This window comes from Hylobates moloch, unplaced genomic scaffold (assembly GCF_009828535.3).
Source record: "Hylobates moloch isolate HMO894 unplaced genomic scaffold, HMol_V3 SCAFFOLD_13, whole genome shotgun sequence".
In the NCBI taxonomy this organism is placed as follows: Eukaryota; Metazoa; Chordata; class Mammalia; order Primates; family Hylobatidae; genus Hylobates; species Hylobates moloch.
Window position 1 is genome coordinate 104,590,767 of NW_026652288.1, and position 13,383 is coordinate 104,604,149.

The following is a 13,383-nucleotide window of genomic DNA, read 5'->3' on the forward strand; positions in this document are numbered from 1 at the left end:
TTGAGCAGCTGGGACCACAGGCGTGCACCACCACAACTGGTTAATTTTTCTACTTTTTGTACAGATGGGGTTTCACCATGTTGCCCAGGCTGGTCGCTTAACTCCTGGGCTCGAGCGATCTGCCTGCCTCAGCCTCCCAAAGTGCTGGGATTACAGTCCTGAGCCACCAGGTCCAGCCTCTTTTTTCTCTTAATGCTGAAAAAGCTTTCCTGAATTCTAATTTTTAAAACTTAAAAGGCAGAAAAGGGCCATCTACAGTGGTGCAGACTGAGATTTATAAGCTTCCTTTATCTTGCAATATTTTAAGAACATTTAAAGGTTTTTTTTTTTTTTTTTTTTGAGATGCAGTCTTGCCCTGTTGCCCAGGCTGGAGTGCAGTGGAGCAATCTTGGCTCAATGCAACCTCCCCGCCTTCCGGGTTCAAGCGATTCTCCGGCCTCAGCCTCCCCAGCAGCTGGGACTACAGGCCCTGGCACCACACTTGGCTGATTTTTTCTCTATATTTTTAGTAGAGATGGGGTTTCACCATGTTGGCCAGGCTGGTCTCAAATTCCTCAAGTGATCTGCCCACCTCGGCCTCCCAAAGTGTTAGGATTACAGGTGTGAGCCACCGAATCCAGCCACATACTCCCTTCTCAAGGTGTTTTCTGGGTATCCACCCTGATTTTGGGGGTGGGTTGGAGTTATGAAAAACATCACAGACTTCCTATAAAGACTTTTTTTTTTTTTGAGATGGAGTCTTGCTCTGGTGCCTAGTCTGGGGTGCAATGGCACAATCTCTCGGCTCACTGCAATCTCCACCTCCTGGGTTCAAGTCATTTTTGTGCCTCAGCCTCCCGAGTAGCTGGGACTACAGGCACCCGCCACCACACCCACCTAATTTTTGTATTTTTAGTAGAGATGGGATTTCTCCACGTTGGCCAGGCTGGTCTCAAACTCCTGACCTCAGGTGATCCACCTGCCTCGGCCTCCCAAAGTTGTTGGGATTACAAGGCATGAGCCATCGTGCCCACCCCCCTGACCTTTTTTTTTTTTTTTGAGGCACACGTCACCATACGCAGCTTATATATATATATATTTTTTGAGACAGGCATGAGCAACCACGCTCAGCTAAAAATTTCTCGTACATGTCATTCTGCATACATGTGAAGACAGCCTTAAGAAATTCCTAGAAGAGTCAAACTTACCTCCAGAGATTTTCAATTATCTATTCATACCAAGCAATGTATAAGAATGCCTAGTTCCTCGCACTCTTGCCAAGATTAAAACAAAAACAAAACAAAAAATTCCCTTATCTTTGCTAATCTGAAGAATGAACAACTTATGAGTATTAGCATAATATTATGCATCTTTTCACCTAATATTTAAGAACCAGTTATAGTTACTTTCTTGTGAATGATATTTCTTGGGAACATAAGCATTTCTGGTTTTCCTATTGAGGACTTTTTCTTTTTTTCTTTTTCTTTTTTTTTTTTTTTTTGAGACAGAGTCTTACTCTGTCACCCAGGCTGGAGTGCAGTGGTGCAATCTTGGCTCACTGCAACTTCTGCCTCCTGGGTTCAAGCAATTCTCTGCTTCAGCCTCCCGAGTAGCTGGGATTACAGGCACACGCCACCACGCCCAGCTAATTTTTGTATTTTTAGTAGAGACGGGGTTTCCCCATGTTGGCCAGGCTGGTTTCAAACTCCTGACCTCAGGTGATCTGCCCGCCTCGGCCTCCCAAAGTGCTGGGATTACAGGTGTGAGCCACCGTGCCTAGCCGAGTTATTGGTCTTTTCTTAATGAACTGGAGGATACTTTATATAAAGGAAATTAGCTCTTTGTGATGAATTGAACTATTTCTTCCCAAGTTTGCCGCAGCTTCCAATTTCCCTTGATGGTAGTTTTTGTTATGCAGAACTTTTAATTTTTATGTAGCTGATTTTTACATATTTTTAAGTTGTGGTAAAATACACATAATAATCCATTTTTATTTTTAATATTTTATTTTCAGATTCTCAGCCTCTGCACAGCCTTAGTACTCCTTGAGAAATTCAACGTTTGCATATCCTTTCCACACAAATGAGAAGAAAAAGGACCAGTACATGCTAGCGACTGATACATTTATTAGTTTCTAACAAAAAGGCGTACATGGTAGGCAGAGTAGAAATACTAACAGAGAAATTAGTTTATCTTGAAGCCAATTTTAGTCAGGAAGACTTCTTCACAGACAATTAGCTGAATATATAAATCCCAAGTATATCACACCATATATGTGATATATTTACACCTAAATATATCACACCCTCCTTTTTGGTCACAGACTATTCCAGGAAGATTAAATAGGTAACTTTTAATTTGAGGCATTCAAGAATGTCCACCCGAAAACTTAAAGTGAAATTGCTCTTAGAGAAAAACTGATTTGATGAGAAGATTGATCTTAGCCTGTCTTAGACAAATTTGTTAGTTTATGTATTTTTACTTAACAACCAATGTGATAGTATAGTTGCAGACTATACTATACTTCATTTACCTGCAATCATTACTCAGAGGGCAATCACCTTAAGAGGCAAGTTAAGTTTTAAATTGGCACAGAAGTTATAATTACCCAATCAGCATTGACACAGATGACATCAAGTATGCAAAGACTGACAAAATGTCTATTACCAAGCTCAGAGGACAAACCTTAACGACATACAGAAATATTGGCAAATTGAAGCTCGAATTTGCTCCAGGACATTTTGTCGTTATTTTCGCATTAAAAGAATAGATTACTAGGTATCAGCAGAAATGCTGCTAAAGCTATTTTTTACCAATAGTTCACATGAATGAAACAAAAGATCAATCGTTTCTGAGCTAAATTTCACAAAATGAAATCAGTGTCTTCTGATTTAACTTTCAGGAGTAAGAAAAGGCAAAACCCAGCACCATACTTTCTACTTCTGTTCATAAACTCAAATAAAAGCAGTATCAACACAAATGATCATATAAGAAAACACATGGTTATGTTTCAGGTTCCACAACATAAGATACTGTGAGGTAACTCTCCTGTAATACATTCCCATTTTTTTCTGGAACAGCAGATGAATAGAAATGCAGGTTTTCAAAAATTCACCCAATTTAGTAACTAATTTTGATTTTGATGCCTGATAGTAGGGTGTGAAAAGCTATAAAACTCAAATGTTTCCTGTGTTCTTTCACGAAGGACAAGGGAAGAGGATGCTCTGCCAAACTGCCCCTGCTGCATCATGGTGGACCAGTTTCAATGATGCGGACTGTCAGTCACCCCATCCAGCCTCATCTGGACCAGTTTCTGACCCAGACTGTCAGTCACCCCATCCAGCCTCATCTGGACCAGTTTCTGATGACCCAATCAGTTTCGGTGATCCGGACTGTCAGTCACCCCATCCAGCCTCATCCCAGCTCTTAACTTCTACTGCATAGTCCAGTTTCCTTTCTGGCAACTAATTACCAGTTTCCTAGAAAACCCTGATTTTCTGATTTAACACTGATTTGAATCCACTTTAAACCAAAGGAAACGGGCCGGGCGTGGTGGCTCACGCCTATAATCCCAGCACTCTGGGAGGCCGAAGCAGGTGGATCACCTGAGGTCAGGAGTTCAAGACCAGCCTGGCCAACATGGTGAAATCCCATCTCTACTAAAAATACAAACAACAACAACAAAAAAATTAGCTGGGTGTAGTGGCACATGCCTGTGATCCCAGCTACTCGGGAGGCTGAGGCAGGAGAATCGCTTGAACTCAGGAGGCAGAGGTTGCAGTGAGCTGAGATGGCACCATTGCACTCCAGCCTGGGTGACAGAGCAAGACTCTGTCTCAAAAAACAAAACAAAACAAACAAACAAACAAACAAACAAAAAAACTGGGATTTCCCACATATGAATATGAATCCAAATTTTGAAACTCCGTCTAAAAAAAAACAAACACCAAAGGAAATGCTACAATGATGAAAATTGAATTAAATTGGAGATGGAAATTAGATTACTTTAGGAAAACCTTTTGAGTACTCTGTAAACATCGGACAATAGCAAGAAAATGGATTTTAAACCCTGTATGGGTTCCTTAATCACTCAGAATAGTATAATCTTGCTTTGATTACCAGTCAGGACAAAAAGGTGAGCAAAGGCCATAAAACATGCATTTTTTTGGAAAGACAATGGCACTTGAAGATTTCCTGGAGTTGGCCAAAGCTTAAGATATCTATAAGAATTGTAAAGCTTAATACACATCTGTTATTAAGAAAGGAAACGACAGGGGACCCCTGCTTACCGCTGAGCTGTGCAGAAGCTCATGTGTCTGTGCAGTCCTTACAATCACACAGACCTTTATTAAGGACAATGAGTGTGCCTAGACAGCAGCATGAATCACATGTGCATGAAGATTCCATGATAGGAAAGAGCTTCACAATCCAGCTTTACTAGATCACAAAGCGCTCCCTTTACCAGGCATTACTTTGTGCATCTCCGAAACATCTGAAAAACACTTTTCTGTGAGACACTAGGCTGCAGGGAGTGAGCACTTTTGGATACCTTACAGCGATCTCTAGTAGAATTTGGTGTCTTTCTTCTATTAACTGACTGCTTCAACTGCATCTTTAAAGGCAGTTGCCTGTTTTCGTCCCTTGAGCCTCTCTCTGGTGTTGGATGCTCTGTATGGGTTTGCCTTTTGAAGTTCCCATCTTTGGGATTCTTCCTCTGTCCATTTAGCACTTTGTCTGGAGGGGAGGATGTAGCGCGTAAGTGATACTCATCTGGGGATCCTTTTTGCCGGTTTGGCACCATTTGCTCTTTATCCACCTCCTTCTGAAGTTGTAATGCCAATAACCTGTCCTGTTCTTCTTGTTTATGTCTCTCAAACAGCAGATGCTCCAAATCTATCAGTTTTTGGGTAAAGTTTATTTCTGTTTCCTCTTGATCTGGGGAAGATTCGGGGGACATTTTTCTTCTTTTTGCAGAAAAGCATGGATCCTTGACTGCTTCAAAGGAAGATTCTTGGTTCTTTCTTTCGGAAATATCCTTACTGATCAGTAGGCACGACTCTTCATTTTCTGTCTCACCTGTGTTGTTTCCATTTGTCTGTGTCACCCCTGATGTGCGGGCGCACCCACTTTCTGTTCTGCCACAAGGCATGACTGCAGTTTCTTTCGAGTAGGGAACTCTGGTTTCAGGTCGCTCGTGACTTAAGACACACAACTCTTTCTCATGATTGCTTGGTCTTGTTTTGACATTTCCTTCATGGCACCATTCGGCACCACAGGCACATAACCATGGCATAGGGGACTCTACTGAAGAATCTGCACCTTGTTCTCCAATTCCAAGGGGTATCTGTGGAGAAAGTGTCGGCATATCTTCTATTTCCGTGTCTTGCCCTGTTGGGCTTTTCCTATCACTACTGTCAATGTCCTGTAGAAAACAGAAAAAGACTGAGTGAACCAGGGGAAAATATCAAATCATAAGATGTAAGTCTAATTACACCGATACTACAGCTGAACTGTCACTATACATTATTATTACTAATAAGGTATATGTCTTTCTTTCTTTTCTTTTTTTTCCAGACACAGTCTTGCTCTGTCGCCCAGGCTGGAGTGCAGTGGCGCGGCCTCAGCTCACTGCAACCTTCACCTCCCAGGTTCAAGTGATTCTCCTGCCCCAGCCTCCCAAGTAGGTGTATATTTATTCTTAATAGTATTTTTATTTCATGGGCAAATTTAGATTAAGCTATTACTTCATTTTCACTCCCATGAAAACCTACAGATTAAAACCCACAGACTAGATTCCAAATATGGCCAATAGCTGGTATCAGGACCTGACCTCCTTTCACCTTACAAAGGTCTGCCAGCATAGGGGTTTTTAACCCTTTTCTGTACCGTGGACCCTCCTTTTGGCATTTAGGTGAAGCTTACAGACCACTTCTGAGAATAATGTTTTTAACTAAAAAATTAAGATATATAGTAGCTTTACAAAAGGAACAATTTATATTGTAAACACAATCATTAAAAGGTTCAAAAAAATGTGATGTAATAATATGCATCTATAATACACTAAATAATAAGATCTACCAGCCAGTCTAATAACTCATAATATCTAATTATCTGTGTCATCCCTGATGTAGTACACCCACTCTCTGTTTTGCCACAAGGCACAACTGCAGTCTAATATCAATGTAGAGATGAGTATAAATGATATTTAAAGATATCTGTAACATGGCCGGGCACGGTGGCTAATGCCTGTAATCACAGCACTTCGGGAGGCTGAGGCGGGCAGCTCACCTGAGGTCAGAAGTTTGAGACCAGCCTGGCCAACATGATGAAACCCCATCTCTACTAAAAATACAAAAATTAACAAAATACAAAAATTAGCCGGGCGTGGGGGTATAAGCCTGTAGTTCCAGCTACCAGGGAAGCTGAGGATGCACCGAGCATCCTCTGTACTCCAGCCTGGACGACGGATTCTCTCTCAAAAAAATAAACAAACAAAAAAAACACCTGGTGTTCGGAAGACAAAGCTTGGAACTTCTGTAAGTTACTTCTATAAGTAACCTGACTGGGTGTATTTCTCACCAAGACCCCTGGAAGCTACACCCACTGTTTGTTACAAGAAATAATTGACCCTTACAGGGCATGCGGCCTCAAAGTAGTTAATACACTCACTTGTGCGGCCTTTTTCCAGGCTATCACCTTGGAGCTCTGCTGCTGAGGACCCCTGCTGAACATACACGCCTGATGCTGCCTTACTAGCACACTTTTTCTCATCTTGCAATTTTTTTTTTTTTTTTTTTTTGAGGTGGAGTCTCACTCTGTCACCCAGGCTGGAGTGCAATGGCACAATCTCAGCTCACTGCAACCTCCGCCTTCCGGGTTCAAGCAATACTCCTGCCTCAGCCTCCTGAGTAGCAGGGACTACAGGTATGTGCCACACCTGGCTAATCTTTGTTTTGGTATTTTTAGTGGAGATAGGGTTTCACCACATTGGCCAAGCTGGTCTCGAACTCCCAACTTTCCACCTGCCTCAGCCTCCCAATGTGCTGGGATTACAGGCATGAGCCACCATGCTTGGCCTCCCATCTTGTAATATTCTGTTTTTTTTTTTATTTTTTTTGAAACGGAGTTTCACTCTTGTTGCCCAGGTTGGAGTGCAATGGCGCGATCTCAGCTCACCGCAACCTCCACCTCCCAGGTTCAAGTAATTATCCTGCCTCAGCCTCCTGAATAGCTGGGATTATAGGCATGCACTACCACGCCTGGCTAATTTTGTATTTTTAGTAGAGATGGGGTTTCTCCATGTTGATCAAGCTGGTCTTGAACTCCCGACCTCCGATGATCCGCCTGCCTCAGTCTCCCAAAGTGCTGGGATTACATGCATAAGCCACCGCATCCGGCTCTATCTTGTAATATTTTAAGTGAAGCTGGTGCCAGGTATAACCTATTCAGTTTTGTGAGTTTGGATTATGTAGGTCAAGGATCAGTAATCTACGGTTCATGGACCAAATCCAGCCTCCTGCCTGTTTTTGTAAACAAAGTTTTACTGGAATGCATTCAAGCTGATGTGTTTACATATTATCTATAGATGCTTTCACACTACACCAGCAGAGCTGAGAAGCTCTGACACACACCGTACTAACCACAAAGGCAGTTTTCTTTTAGAGAAAAACTTTGCTTTTTAAGGTAGATTTGCTTTTTATAGTATGTTTATTTTAAAAATTGTAGTTTCCTTTAGAGAAAAAGTGTTTTCTCTAGGTGAGTCTAAGAGGACTCAGAAAGGGTGTTTGATCAACTATAGTGGCTTTTGTTAAAAGGTAGAAAACTATGGATAGCACTAATCTATAGCATTAATAAACTAGCAAAACTCAGAACATCTTTAGTATCAACATACCTTAGATAGGGAGTTTCTCCTGACTTCTTGTACAGCTTCAGAGTGTGAGGCTGACCCAAACTGAGATTTAGGTGTCAAATACCTGAAAGAAAAGTTTACTGAAGTTTGAATGCTTTCAAAGACAGATGGTATGTACCCAACATAATAAAGCTATTTATACCGAAGGTTGTCTGGGTTGCTGCTTGGCTGATTTATCAGAGAGTATTTCATTTCCGTGCTTCAGATATTTTGGTCAATTCCAGGACAAAACTTAAATGGTTGAGTATTGATATTTTAGTGAAAAACAGAAGAGGAAGTAAAAGTCAAATCTAAATATTTCTTTTCTTTCTTTTTTTTTTTTTTTTTGAGACAGTCTCCCTCTGTCGCCCAGGCTGGAATGCAGTGGCACGATCTCAGCTCACTGCAACCTCCGCCTCCTGAGTTTAAGCAATTTTCCTGCTTCAGCCTCCTGAGTAGCTGGGATTACAGGCACCCGCCACCAAGCCCAGCTAATTTTTGTATTTCTACTAGAGACAGGGTTTCACCACGTTGGTCAGGCTGGTCTCAAACTTCTGACTCTCCGGTGATCCACCCGCCTCAGCCTCCCAAAGTGCTGGGATTACAGCTGTGAGCCACTGCGCCCGGCGTAAATATTTCTTAATTCTTGAAAAAAGCTTAAAAAAGCAGATAGCATCAAAACAATGCAACACTCTATAGTCTTCCCAAAAGTAATGAAAATGATGCTTTAAACCAGGAGAAAGGATATGTTAGTTTCTTCTTTATGCTGGAAATGTTGGCTGTTCACTACATTGTAAATCTCTACTATTGGGAAAAAGTCCACGATTAAATTCCTTACTATTCTGGTATAGAGACGTTATCATATATACTTTTTTTTTTTTTTTTTTTTTTTTTCTGAGACGGAGTCTTGCTCTGTCACCCAGGCTGGAGTGCAGTGGTGCAATCTCGGCTCACTGCAACCTCCGCTTCCCGGGTTCAAGTGATTCTCTCCTGCCTCAGCCTCCTGAGTAGTTGGGATTACAGGCGTGTGCCACCATGCCCAGCTAATTTTTGTATTTTTAGTAGAGACGAGGTTTCACCATGTTGGCCAGGCTGGTCTCGAAGTCCTGACCTCAGGTGATCCGCCTGCCTCGGCCTCCCGAAGTGCTGGGATAACATGCGTGAGCCACTGTGCCTGGCCCTCAACTCTTCTTAGAAACACGTATCTTTACATTTCTTTTTTTTCTTTTTTTGAGACAGAATCTCGCTCTGTCGCCAGGCTGAAGTGCTGTGACATGATCTCGGCTCACTGCGAGCTCCGCCTCCCGGGTTCAAGCAATTCTCCTGACTCAGCCTCCTGAGTAGCTGGGACTACAGGCACACGCCACCACGCCCTGCTAATTTTTGTATTTTTAATAGAGATGGGGTTTCACCATGTTGGCCTGGATGGTCTCAATCTCTTGACCTCAGGTGATCCGCTCGCCTCGGCCTCCCAAAGTGCTGGGATTACAGGCGTGAGCCACCGCGCCTGGTCATATCTTTACATTTCTAAGAATCTTCAATATAATAGGCTGTTTGCCACTGAAAACATTACGGTTTTAATAGAATGGAAAATGTTATAAAAGAAGGGAGAGTAGAAAATGCAGGCTACAAGATGGTAGGTATAGTTTAAAAATTGTAAAATATCTAAACACGCACATAACTATGTTTACATGGCAGAAGTTTCCCAAAATGTTGGTTGTCTCCAATTGGTGGTAACTTTGGGTGATTTTCAAAGAGCAGCTAGCTATTGCTTTTAGAATTAAAGAAAAAAAAAAGTGACTATAAATAATACACAAATCCATAAGTGACACTGTGTCAAAAGCACCAACAAGTAGCATATGGAACAATCAAACCTAAACAAAGATCTCATATAAAGAACGAATGAATATTCCTTATGGGCAAACAAGAGTACCTAACCCATATACTTAGTTATATCAATATATATATTTACTCTGTAAACTTTGAAGAACAAGAACCAAATTTTCAGTTGAAAAGAAGCTTAGTCTCATTTAGTTTCTTTAGGCTGAAGAATTCTTTCTGCCAATGCTGGTGCTGGTCCGCTAGTTACCAAGTATACGTACCAAAGTATAATGGTTGTAATAGTTGTTTTGGCGTTTATAAGCAGAGAGCAAAATGCTATCACTTATCCAACAGAACCACTGAAGATTCATTAACTCTCCTGGATGTTCCTTATTTACAATCACCAAGTAATGTATGAATAGATGCTCATTCTAAAAAGTAGGCAGAACTGGCCGTGGTGGTTCATGCCTGTAATTCCAACACTTTGGGACGCTGAGGTGGGAGGATCGTTTGAGGCCAGGAGTCCGAAAACTGGACAACACAGCAAGACCCATCTCTACAAAATATTACAAAGAAAAATTAGCTGGACATAATGGTGTGTGCCTATTGTCCCAGCTACTCCGGAGGCTGAGGTGGGAGGATCGCTTGAGCCCAAGAGTTTGAGGCTGCAGAGAGCTATTTTCTTGCCACTACGGTCTGGGTGACAGTGAGACCCCGTCTCTTAAACAAAACAGTAATATAGGAAATATATGTCATCAACCCTTTCCCTTCCCATGTTTTAAGAACTTTTTTTTTTTCTTTTTTCCTTGAGTCTGAATTTTTGGGATCCATTCCCATTTGCTTCCTTTTATGTTTTAAATTAAGTTTAGCCTAAAGCTGCCTCCTTACATATTTTAAGTTCAGCCCAAAGATTTCTCTGTATATAGTGAACTACAGCCTAAATGGAGGTGTAAACAGCCTGTAAACTACTCTTGTGCCAGTCACCAAGTTTTGGCCAAAGGGAGACAGCTGTTCAAATCATGTTCAAATAAGGCAAATGCCAAACTGTAACCACTCGGGCTGTTTCTGCACCTCATTTCTGCTTTCCGTACATCACTTTCCCTTTTCTGTCCGTGAATCTTCTTCCAACATGTGGCTCCACTGGTCTCTAAGCCTACTCTGGCTCGAGAGGCTGCCCAATTTGCGAATTGTCCTTTGCTCAATTAAACTGTTAATTTGTCTAAGGTTTTCCTTTTAACATATGTAATCAATTTTTTAAAAATATGATTTCTATGAAATACACTCTTTTTGATTTATTTATTTATTTATTTTTTTTTATTTTTTGGGAGACAGAGTCTCGCTCTGTCGCCCAGGCTGAAGTACGATGGCACGATCTCTGCTCACTGCAACCTCCGCCTCCTGGGTTTAAGCAACTCTCCTGCCTCAGCCTCCCGAGTAGCTGGGATTATAGGCATGCACCACCATGCCCAGCGAATTTTTGTATTTTTGGTAGAGACAGGCTGATCTCAAACGCCTGACCTCAGGAGTATTGTATTTTTGGTAGAGACAGGATAGCCAGGCTGGTCTTGAACTCCTGACCTCAGGTGATCCGCCCACCTCGGCTTCCCAAAGTGTTAGGATTACAGGTGTGAGCCACCGCGCCTGGCCATTATTTTTATTTTTTTGAGACGGAGTCTCACTCTACTGCCCAGGTTGGAGTGCAGTGGTACAATCTCAACTCACTGCAACCTCCACCTCCTGAGTTTTAAGCAATTCTCTCTGCCTCAGCCTCCTGAGTAGCTGGGATTACAGGTGCTCGCCACCACACCTGGCTAATTTTTGTATTTTTAGTAGAGCTGGGGTTTCGCCATGTTGGCCAGGCTGGTCTTGAACTCCTGACCTCAGGTGATCCACCCGCCTCGACCTCCCAAAGTGCTGGGATTACAGGTGTGAGCCGCCATGCCTGGCTTCATTATTTTTTTAAGGCAGGGTCTCGCTCTGTCACCAAGGCTGAAGTGCAGTAGCACCATCATAGCTCACTGCAGCCTTGACCTCCCAGGCTCAAGTGATCCTGCCATCTCATCTTCCCAAACATCTGAGACCACAGGCACACCATGCCCGGCTAATTTTTGTTATTTTTTGTAGAGACAGAGTTTCTGCATGTTGCCCAGGCTGGTCTCAAACTCCTAGGCTCAAGTGATCCACCTGCCTTGGCCTCCCAAAGTGGTGGGATTGCAGGTATGAGCCAACACACCCAGCCTCACGCTTTTGTTTTTTTTGGGACGGAGTGTCGCCCAGGCTGGAGTGCAGTGGTGTGATCTCGGCTCACTGCAACCTCCGCCTCCCAGGTTCAGGCAATTCTCCTGGCTCAGCCTCCCCAGTAGCGGGATTACAGGCGCCCGGCTAATTTTTTTGTATTTTTAGTAGAGACGGGGTTTCACCATGTTGGCCAGGCTGCTTTTGAACTCCTGACCTCAAGTGATCCGCCTGCCTCCCAAAGTGCTAGGATTACACGTGTGAGCTACTGCGCCCGACCTGTGATTTGCTTTTTTCACTAATGTCTTAAGATCTTTCCAAGTCTGCCTCGTGAAAACAAATAGTTTATGAGAGAACAGTCATACAATACATGTAAGAATCACAGTACAGCACGGTTACGGGGAGGGGAACACTGACTGGAAAGGGAAAGGGCACGAGCAAACCTTTGTAAATATTCCCTGTCTTCATCTGGAGGGTGGTTTATACACACACACAAATTCACCAGAAAGTGTACTTAGGATTGGTGCACCATCTTTTTAAATTTAAATTTTTTACTTTTTCTTTTTTACCCTGTCTTATGGTGCTGAAGACTGGTGCACTTTAAAATATGTGTTTGCTGCTCTGTGGTCCATTAAAAACAAAACAAAACAAAACAAAACAAAACAAAAAAAGTGTTGTTCTTCTAAAAAGTTTAAAAATTTATATTACCATGAAAGCCCATATGCTTATTACTTGGTTGAAGAGAAAAGAAATGATTGGTTTTAAAGTCTCCCGTGGGGCCTCGTCATCTCCCACCTCACACTATCGTGAGTTTCTTATATCTTACTTTTTAAAACAGATTTACCACACTTTTGCATCTCTAAACACTTTATTGATTAGTATTGTGTGATTCTGAGCGAGACTCTGTCTCAAAAAAAAATTTGAAAAGTTGGAATTCTGACTCGAATTGCACTGACTCTATAGATCAGTCTGAGGAGATCTGACCGTTTTGTAGTATTAGGCATCTTCTAACCCATGAATATTGTATATTTAATATAATACAATTTTCTCCACGGGTCTTACAGATTTTTATTTTTCTGAGACATGGTCTTGTCTGTTGCCCAGGCTGGAGTGCAGTTGTAAAATCATAGCTCACTGCCACCACAACCTCCCAGGCTCAAGTGATCTTCCTGCCTCAGCCACCTGAGTAGCTGGGACTACAGGTGTGTGTCATCATGCCTGGTTAATTTTTAAACTTTTTTTTTTAAGAGATAGGGTCTCGGCCGGGAGCGGTGGCTCACGCTTGTAATCCCAGCACTTTGGGAGGCCGAGGTGGGCGGATCACGAGGTCAGGAGATCGAGACCACGGTGAAACCCCGTCTCTACTAAAAATACAAAAAATTAGCCAGGCGTGGTGGCGGGCACCTGTAGTCCCAGCTACTCGGAGAGGCTGAGGCAGGAGAATGGCATGAACCCAGGGG

At 42.4% G+C, this 13,383-nt stretch overlaps 1 protein-coding gene across 1 annotated transcript in view; it reads right to left on the reverse strand.

Annotated features, from left to right (window-relative positions):
• Positions 1 to 4,395: 4,395 nt before the first annotated feature.
• Positions 4,396 to 13,383, reverse strand: part of RNF168 (ring finger protein 168) — a 35,879-nt gene continuing 26,891 nt past the window's right edge. The window contains exons 5-6 of the mRNA XM_032171950.2: positions 7,871 to 7,952; positions 4,396 to 5,401 (exon numbers count right to left, since the gene is read on the reverse strand). Coding sequence (XP_032027841.1) covers positions 4,448 to 5,401; positions 7,871 to 7,952 — 1,036 coding nt within the window. The 3' untranslated portion in view covers positions 4,396 to 4,447. The remainder of the gene's footprint in view (positions 5,402 to 7,870; positions 7,953 to 13,383) is intronic.